We start from the raw sequence: 10,171 nt of genomic DNA, 5'->3' as shown, positions 1-10,171 counted from the left end.
GGAAAACCCTGTATTATATTAAAACACAAATAACTTTGTTTACATCACGTTAATATATATATAACCTCCATGTTTCATGAACAAAGTTCACCTCATCAGGAGCAAGTATATACTAAAGTTATTTGTGTTTTAATATAATAAATAATGACATCACAAAGTGGTAAGCTTTCAGAAGAAATTTTCTTCGAAAAATTAAATAATAATAGTTCATTATGCACCACATTACATACACATCAATTCAAAAGTTAGTTATACAAGATGGCTGCCAGGCAATTTTCCCTCATGATTTGGCTTCTATGCCATTCATACAAAATCGCGCTAATGTTCTGTAGGTAGAATATGCGTTCTATGATCTACGATTATATTCTATGATCTGAGGTGGAGCCCATGACCCTACAGGTAGTTGGCGTTAGCAGTGCTAGCTGGTGCCTCGATTTTTGCAAAATATGTAGGTATACGAAGGTATCTTTGTTACGCGAATAAAATACATATGTTTTGTTTGAATAAATTTGAATTTCACTTTTGTTTTCGGTAATGAATGAAAATCAAGGAAGCGGAATCCAACCCACTTCCCGGCATTCAATCGAGCTGAAACTCGTCCGATAGACTTGTTGTTGACATTGCATTTTTTTGCACTCTTTTGGTGGTATTCAAGTACACACACGCTGAAGTATATGGATTTCTTTAAAATTGGATGACATTACATATAAGCAGAGATGTGCTAATCCAAAACCATTTGAAATGCAAAATGGAAATGGGTCAAAACGTTTCCATTTGAAAATGCAAAATGGTGTTTAGAAAAGCATTTCAAATGCAAAATGCAAAATACCTATTTTCAAAATGCATTAAAAATGCAAAATGGTTTCTCAGGTCAAACAATCAAAATAATTATAGAATTTAAAAAAAAATTGTCATTTAATAATGGACATCTATGTAGAACAAACATATTACATAATGGTAAATCCAAAAACACCACTACAGATGAAAGCACAAAAATTTTGCGCGGGACTAATGTTGCCAACTTAAAAACATAGATACTGCTATCTAACATTCAATATTACAGCCTCATGGCCCCATGTTCAGTATTTGAATCAGAGTTTTTTGCAATGGTATCACTCAATTGTCAGGGCTCCTACCAGGGAGCAACTTGACAAATGTAAATTATCTCTCATAGCGAGGTTGAGGACCGACTGATATTTGGGGCTTATGAAAAAAAGATGAGTGGAGATAGTAGGAAGAATGTTGCAAAAAAGCATTTAAAATGGAAAATGCATTGAGAAAAGCATTTAAAATACAAAATGCAAAATGGTTTTTAGAAAGGCATTTAAAATGCAAAATGGAAAATACCCATTTTGCATTTTGCATTTCCATTTGAAATGGATTTATTTGAAATAAAGCACATCTCTGGATATAAGTACATGTCGGTCCTACCCGACTAGTTTGGTAGAGTTGTCGTCTCCAGTTCCAGTTCCTGGGTATGAAGGTTCAATCCTCGATCAAACCAATGTTGTTATTATTTTTTTATGTTTTAAAATAAGACATTATTTTATTTATAGAATTTATAGTAAAATAACCTGAATAGCGAAGTAGTAATTCTAAGTTCTAAACTTGATATTTTTCTCCCCACTTTTTCGCCTCACAACGTATTTAAAAATGTGGATGTCGTAGACGTCTAGTTCTAGTATCATCCCCTGGTAGGTAGAACTCTTGTGGAAGCTACTTCAAATAGAAGTCGTTCATATAACAAAATGAAGAAGAAAAAGTAATCTCTTTTATTAGGTCCATACAGGAGCAGAATGCGTAGCAAAAAAATTGTAGGTGCGTACCTACAAACATTGTTTTGTTAATTTATTGACACTGGGCGCAAGGGTCGGCGAATATTATGGTAAGTTAGTAGGCAGATTTAAGGCGAAGCTTAATGCTAAATCACTATTTTGATTAATCTTTATAACGAATTGGTGTACATTATGAATACAAAAATTGCTTTAGATAAATTGAAGGTTTTCCTATCGTTTCGCTTGAGCAGAATACAAATAAAATAAAATAAAATTACTCAATAAAAAATATAAATGTAAACTACAAAATTATTATTTTTTCAATAGAAATGTATGAACGTGTAAAGGAAACAACTTAAAAAAAATACAGTATTATAGCTAAGATTATCTGTGACAGTTTCACTTGATTAACTTTTTTGCTTTCTTATAAAATTATTTACAAAATAAGTAAAAACCAGTTTTGTACTTGAAATCGAACGTTTCTAGAATTCGTTTTAATGCATATTACCTACATTATAAGGTATACCAAGAATATACACATTTTTGGTTGTAGCTTCCTCTTTAAATACGGCACCTCAGGAAACACGCACGGGTTTATTACGCCATTTCTTTCTAAACTCTAGTACTACCTCCTTTTGAACACGGTAAATGAAGCACGCAGCCGGTCCTACTAACCATGATTACACCGAGGGTATTATTTCACCACTTTATTGTATTTTATTTTTTATGTGAATACCGCAAAAGAGTCCCAAGAGAGAGACTATGGCATCTCCAATTGGGTTATGTTGTGAGGCTGAAGGTAGTGGAAAGGGATGGGGAAGAGGAAGGTGGGGAATTGGGGAATTTACTGGCTATTTAGACCTGGCCCACAAACACGGCACCAGGGCAATACTGAGAGTGTCTTCCACTCTGGAACGTGCCGCAAATATATTTTACATTATTTTTAATTAATAAATCCGCAACCCGTCGACAGCCTTATAGGCCCTACACACGATCCGATTTGCAAAACCAATGTCCTACATACTTAGGAAACGAAATACTGACGAAACAAACTAATGGCAAGTAAAAATAAATTCCCTAAACTTCAATCATTTCTTATCCCCCATCTGACTACATAATATAAAACGACCTAAAGGTCGTCGGTCAGCATAATGATTGGGTTAAATGGGGTTAATATAATGTCTTCAGAGCATGGACGGTACCTAGATTACATTAAACGATGGAATTATTTGGTATTCTAAAAGATAGATCTCTTCATTTATGACGTCTAAAATTTTAAGCAACGTTAGATGGTCGTGTCAATGATTTCAATGGCTCGAAAATAATTGGTGAGAAAGAGAAAGAAGAACCCAATTTAGGTGCTAAATACTTAATGTATTAATTCAAAAAAGTTTTATCTTTACAATTTTTACTGAAATTGTTACTACGTATCATTGAAATTTGTGGTAAAAAATGCTGCAAATTATTTATTATTTATATTGTCTATTATAAAAGGAAGTTGGAATCTTAACGACATAAGTGAAGAAGTCTTGTACAAAAATTAGCGACGAGCGGCCCAGTGTATTGGTCAGACCTAAGGTTGAATTTGCCTTGTAAGTCATGTAAAACAATATTCGGCTCGCTGCCTGACATAATGAACGGACCTGGGATGGAATACGCCCTAGCAGGCGTAGAAAATGGATCTTTTCGTGGGGTTTATTTTAATTATTTCTGATGAACTTAGTACTAAAATCTCAGATGTTTCTAGAGGAATCCCTTGGGAATTAACAACTTAATCGTCGAAAAAATAAAATTTGGTGCTTACCGCTAATTTTATACGTTTTATATAAAATATTGAATGGTAAGGAATTGTTTCTATTCATCTTTATTATCAAATCTATGGTTCGATTCTAAATTCTATCGTTCAAAAGCATTAAAAAAGAAGAAGAAAATAAAGGACGATTCAGTGACAGTAATATGAATTCATTGGTTGTCAAATATACGATTCTTCTTCTAGCAACATAAAAAAGTACAAAATGTTCTTAATTTTGGCGAATGTCCTTAATAATGTGTATCCATTAAGAAAATTATTTTTTTATTGCAATGCACGAATTTGCATTATGCCAAATTCGCCATTCTGATTGTGAATAAGTGGAGTTGTAGGCTTACGATTTGCCTATATTCGCCATTCTGATTGTGAATCAGTGGCGTAGCTACCTAGGGGCTACGCGGGGCAGTGCCCCGGGGCCCTCAAGCTCAGGGGGCCCTCGAATCCTTACCAGAAATCTCGATCGAACTGAAATTTTGTAAATTTCTCCAATTTTCAAATTCAAAAATAAAAATGACAGGTTGCAACTTTCAACTCCACTTTAATCATGACAACTCAGTTGAGAGAAATTCAAAAGTTATGCCTAGGGAATCCCCCTAAATTCTTTCTGTAGGTTGGCAGTGTTGTCAATTTGACGGATAGTTATATGTGCCTCATTCCCCAACGACACTTGTAGCGTATTAAAATATAGATAAAAAGAAGAAACCCAGTGGTGCATTTAAACGCAAACAACGCCAAGAAAGAGAAGATAGTAAAAAAAATTGCCCAAAATTGACAAGATTTTTAGTCAGCCTTCTGCAAGTACATCTGGCCAAAATATTTCTATTGATAGTGACTCAAATAATGTGGTAACTGCAGTGTTGGTTGAGAAGCCTACTGAAGAAGATTAGACAATTATTGCAGTTGGAGATACCTCCGCCGCCGATCATGTGAACGTGGATGATGTTTGCATGACACACATAAGAGCGGAGGGTTTGGAGGAACCACATTTCATATTTTTATTTGATAATACCTAATCAGTTTACATAGCAGTGGGGCCCCATTTTTTAATTTGCCCCAGGGCCCTTGGTTACCTAGCTACGCCACTGTTGTGAATACGTAGTTGTTGGCTCACGATTTGCCTATATTCGCAATTCTGATTGGAATAGGTACATAAAGTTGTTGGCTTACGATTTGCCTATTGTGAATACATAGAGTTTTAAGCTTAAGATTTTCCCATATTCGCCATTCTGATTGTCAATACGCAGAGTTTTAAGCTTAAGATTTGTCTATTTTCGCCATTCTGATTGTGAATACGTAGAGTTGTAGGCTTACGATTCGCCTATATTCGCCATTCTAATTGTGAATACATAGAGTTGTTAGCTTACGATTTGCCTGTATTCGCAATTTTGATTGTGAATACATAGAGTTGTTGGCTTACGATTTGCCTATATTCGCCATTCTGATTGTGAATACATAGAGTTTTAAGCTTAAGATTTGCCTATATTCGCCATTCTGATTGTGAATACGTAGAGTTCTTTGCTTACGATTTGCCTATTTTCGCCATTCTGATTGTGAATACGTAGAGTTCTTTGCTTACGATTTGCCTATTTTCGCCATTCTGATTGTGAATACATAGAGTTTTTGGCTTACGATTTGCCTATATTCGCAATTCTGATTGTGAATACATAGAGTTCTTTGCTTAGGATTTGCCTATTTTCGCCATTCTGATTGTGAATACATAGAGTTCTTTGCTTAGGATTTGCCTATTTTCGCCATTCTGATTGTGAATACGTAGAGTTGCAGGCTTACGATTTGCCTACCACATAATTTACTTTGCTATATGGTGGGTTATGAATCTGCAACCTCTGAGCCTAAAAGTAAAGCTCTCACCGCTCTGCCACGGAAATCCCGAATGCGTGGTACAATATGATCAACAAATAAGAAGAAATTGAAATAGGTAACTTAGAATTAGTTTTTATTTATTATGCTACGACAGATTAATCAGACATTCGCAGTGCAAGATTTCTTATTTAAACATTTTTAATATTTGTAAAGGAAGGTACATAAACAGATTTAAGGTTATTTAAAGAGAAATAATAGTAATTCTACTGTTTTAGAAATTTCATTCAATAGCATCATTCATCTTGTTATGCTATGCTATGCTAGAACATCTGTTCTGCCGTATGGTTTATTGAACAAGTCTTCAGATACGAATAAGCCTTAAATTTCCAAGAGGAATGGGCTATCAATGGGTATCAAGACGCACTAAGCAGAATAAAAAATAGCTAGGCTACTACTCACTTACACTTAATTCTAATAAAACCAAATTTTTCACATAAAAAATGAACTAAAAAATTCATTGCTCTCATCACTTAATTGGGCATTGTAATAATTGTCCCTCATTGAAAAACGTTGACCATGTAATTTATCAGTGTAAAAAATGATCAAAATTCAAAATGGACTGAGAATATTAACTATTTAAATAATAACACTAAGCCGATGCACTACGTCGTGTAATATTTTGAATCGAGCCGCAATATATAAGGCTTAAATTCCCGCTTAACACCATCCAGCTGTTTTGATTTAGGCAAGAAAAAAACATGGCCAAAAAGTGCGTTTTATTTTATTTTGTGGATGTTCTGGTATAAATATTTAAATGTTTTCCGATCATTTTATAAATAACTTAATTTGCCGCATTATACAATAAAACCATAAACGAATATGGGTTCGTAAGTAGGAAATTTTGAACTTTAAAGCAGTTTTCATAGGCCTAATAAATTATTTTTTTCTGGGCTTATAAAAAGACTCATGTAAAAAATATTCGATATTTCAAAGGCCAAGATGTATTATACTCGCAGTATTTATTTAAAGCATCTGAAACATTTCTAGGCAACCAAATTTTCAAACCAAAAACACATGTTTTCGCATTACTACGTAGTGCATCGCCTTAAAAAACTAAGTTATTTCTTCAAAACCATTAGGAATGTCCTCGGTAAAAAAGACTTAATAAAGCTGATCTACATGGCTCTTTGCCAATCGTTCTTAAAATACGGTATTATCGGATGGTCCAGTGCAAATGACAATATCCTAAAATCACTCATTAAAACCCAAGAAGCAATAGAGAAAATTATTCTGAAAGTCCCTGTAAGAACTAGCACTGACGAAATCTTAACATCATGTCACTTAAAAAACTCTATTCTAAATTCTAAAACAATACACATTTACATTCATAAATACAAAACACAAGAAATAACAACTAACACACATTAGAAATATTAGATTTCAGGGTAAATAATAAATAATAATAAAAAAAATAGTTAAGTTTTTCGTTTTAATACCGCACAAGAGTCCCAACTACTCCCAACTTTCTGAGTCAGTGATACTATGGCATCCCCGATTGGGGTATGTTGTGAGGCTGACGGTAGTGGGGATGGGAAGGAGATGGGGAAGAGGAAGGTGGGGGAGTATCTGGCTTTCAGATCTGGTCACCAAACACGGCTAAAGCCATTTTTATTTTATTTGAAGCAACGTTATAATTAAATCATCCTGGTGGTCTTACACCATGGCGATACTGACAGTATATTCCACTCTGGATGTGCCGCAAGTATACTATATATTTTTTAAAATTGATAAATTGTGAAAAAATACAATAAAATTTACTTGCGCAAGCCGGGATTTGAACGCGCAACATTCGGATTACTTCAACCACGAATGCCGTAGGTAATTTACCGCTTGTCTGGATTTGATAAGATTATTTTTATAAATTGATAATTTTCTTAACACATCACCTCCAATTTTGACACTTCCAACGAGGAAAATAATAATTGTTATTATAAGATTGTATAATATTTATTATTAAGATAGTAATAATATTTATTATTAAGATTGTAAATTATTATATTTGAAGAGAAATCCAAGAAAAACTAAGAAACGGAAAATAAAGGACAAGAAGTATGGAACAAGAATTCCTTTTCATTGATTTCCAACTGACAGATCACCGAGTGAGATATCACCGTGATAAAATTGCAATTAATTGTGAATGACAGGCGGCTTAATTTATTCTTTATCGAGCAAACGCGGGTCAGTGTTCGTGGGATCTCTCACCCGCAACCATCAAACAGTGCATTGAATGGTCAACATCGATATCGATAATAATCTCTGCCACAGGTGACTCCAAATCAATCGGCCGCTATTTAATGTTTTCAAATTCACTTTAAAACAAACAACGTAAATCACCGAAGTAGTCATGACCGGTAATTTATTCACTCGATAGCCTACAGCTCTCAGTAAACGTAAAACGAACGAAGCCCGGCTTTCCGCTCTCGAAATTCAAAAATTCAAATGTGAGAAGAGTGTGTTGCTGCATGCGGCGGTAGGTCGGGGATTCTGTCCGCATGTTTAATGTCCGAAGCGGTACGGACGGTGGACTATCATTTGCTCCCGTCTAATGATGAATTTTCTCGCTAAGACATTCATCACGGCAATATGTTCAATTATAATTTGCGCAAGTGCTCAGAAATTGGACGCGGAAGAAGTCGAAAATCCCGAGGACGGTATTTGCGAGTCTATCGACTTGAGGAATACACCTGCCGCTTTGGAATATATCAGAAACTGTACGATAATCGTTGGATATCTGCAGATTGTGCTGATGGACGGTGTTCCGGAGAAGTTCTTCGATAAATATTCCTTTCCTAAGCTCCGAGAAGTGACGCACTTCGTGCTGCTGTATCGCGTTGAAGGATTGCAGTCGTTGGGCCAGCTGTTTCCGAACCTGACTCTGATAAGGGGAAGAGAATTGTTCAACAACTATGCCCTCATCATTTACGAACTGCCGCAATTGCTGGAGGTAAGATTTTACAATTTTAATTTCGGTTAAGATCTATTTTGTATAAATAATGGTTTCTATGTTCAGGTTAACTGGTAGAAATACATTTCTTTACACTATGTAGGTACGTACCTACTCCTGATTTGTATTATATTTTAGTAAGTAGGTACCCAACACGATCATTAATTTCTAAAATCCGATATTTTAGTTTTTTTTAATGGTCATAGAAGTAACTAAAAGGCGAGTTACTTTTTTTCAAATTAAGTATGTAGGTAGGTGCATAAATTTTCCTTATAAATGTACACGAGTAGAATGCAACCTAATATTAGCACCGATTAGGTTGCATTTTTCTAAATAAACGAATTCTCTTGTTTCATTTCTTTTAAATGTAATGACTTGAATTCTTTTGGAACATTCTAATATAATTGTTGGATAAAACTTAATATCTACCTACCTAAAATTCTGGAAAAAAGTTTAAGTTCAATTATAACGAGATAGATGAGACCAAATTTAACTTGTCTCTGGAAATCACATCCAAAGAAACTAACTTAATATTTAGTCATTTTTATTGATACCTAGAGAAAATGAGTATTGTTGATTTCTTAAAATCCGGTTAGAAACGGGATCGCAGATCGTTTCCTGTTAAACTTTTGGTGCATTCCTAATAAATCAGAACACGTGTTAATGCACTTGCATTTGCCATGATAGTATATTGGCGAAATGTTAAAAATATAATGTTTTTTTATGAACACGTGTTCCGACATCGCCCCGTTTTTTGCCGGATACGAGTAATTTGCAGAGATTCTTAATAAATTAGCAATATTTTATGTCAGTAAGTTTTCTCCGTGTACGAACCTAAAATCAATTATGTCAATGGCGCGAACAAAACTATTAACGAATTCTCGTTCTTCGTCGAAAAAATCGCTATAATTTGAAACACATTAATCGGAAGGTGCCGTGTTATAAAATTGTTGGCACCTTTTTACAGCATTGCAGCATTGTTAACGATCTCACGCTCCCCCATGGGCCGGCAAGCGATCTACATAAGCCACGTGCTGTAAAAATCCTGCGCAGAAAAGTCTCACGATGGCTTAGTTGCAAATCGTTATCTTTCTTTTAGCGAACTTTAATTTTCTACGCAGGGTCTTACAGCACTCTATTCATGTCGATTAGCCGACGCGTGAGGGAGGCGCCTAAGGTAAATAATTACATTTTATTGTGGTTTGGTCACAAAATGGAAACTTTACAGGAGACGATAAAAAACAATTAATATTCGTACTCTAAAAAAACTAATATTTACAGATTCGTAAAACTAACTAATAATCTTGAAGCCTATATAAGTGAATTTTTGTTTTTCAAAATTTTTATGTAAATTATTGCAACTATGTTTATAACATTTAAAAAAATATATATTTACTTTGAAGAATTAAAAATGCATTAATCAGCAAAAAATACTCGTATATAGAAAACTATTCTGTGACATTTCCAAAAAATGTGTCGTCTTGAAGGGTTTTACCAAAAACAGCTGATTTTCTGTGTGAGCTGTCAAGTACTTAAAACGTTTATTATGTCTTTGTGAAACACGCTTGGATTAATATAATTTTTTTCGAAAACGTCTAGGTTAACATCACGTTTGGGTCCCACCCAGGCGTAGTGTGTTCAATTACTCGACTGGCTAAGTCCTCCATCACAACACAAGCAACATTTTTGTTTACCGTGGTGGTAGTAGGAGATTTTAAAATATCGTCAGGTTATTCGTAATCCGGGTATGTTTGTCTTTCT

General features: G+C 34.5%; 1 protein-coding gene across 1 annotated transcript in view; it reads left to right on the top strand.

The window, feature by feature from the left end:
* The first annotated feature begins 7,951 nt into the window (after positions 1-7,951).
* The window catches only part of LOC149415305 (insulin-like receptor), a 39,933-nt gene continuing 37,713 nt past the window's right edge, over positions 7,952-10,171 (top strand). Inside the window, exon 1 of the mRNA XM_089642278.1 lies at positions 7,952-8,410. Coding sequence (XP_089498404.1) covers positions 8,012-8,410 — 399 coding nt within the window. The 5' untranslated portion in view covers positions 7,952-8,011. The remainder of the gene's footprint in view (positions 8,411-10,171) is intronic.

The sequence above is a fragment of the Hesperophylax consimilis genome, chromosome 18 (assembly GCF_061612785.1).
Source record: "Hesperophylax consimilis isolate HC1 chromosome 18, BYU_Hcon_1.0, whole genome shotgun sequence".
Classification (NCBI taxonomy): Eukaryota; Metazoa; Arthropoda; class Insecta; order Trichoptera; family Limnephilidae; genus Hesperophylax; species Hesperophylax consimilis.
The sequence above is the reverse complement of the archived record's forward strand: the minus strand, read 5'-3'. Positions and strand labels throughout refer to the sequence as shown.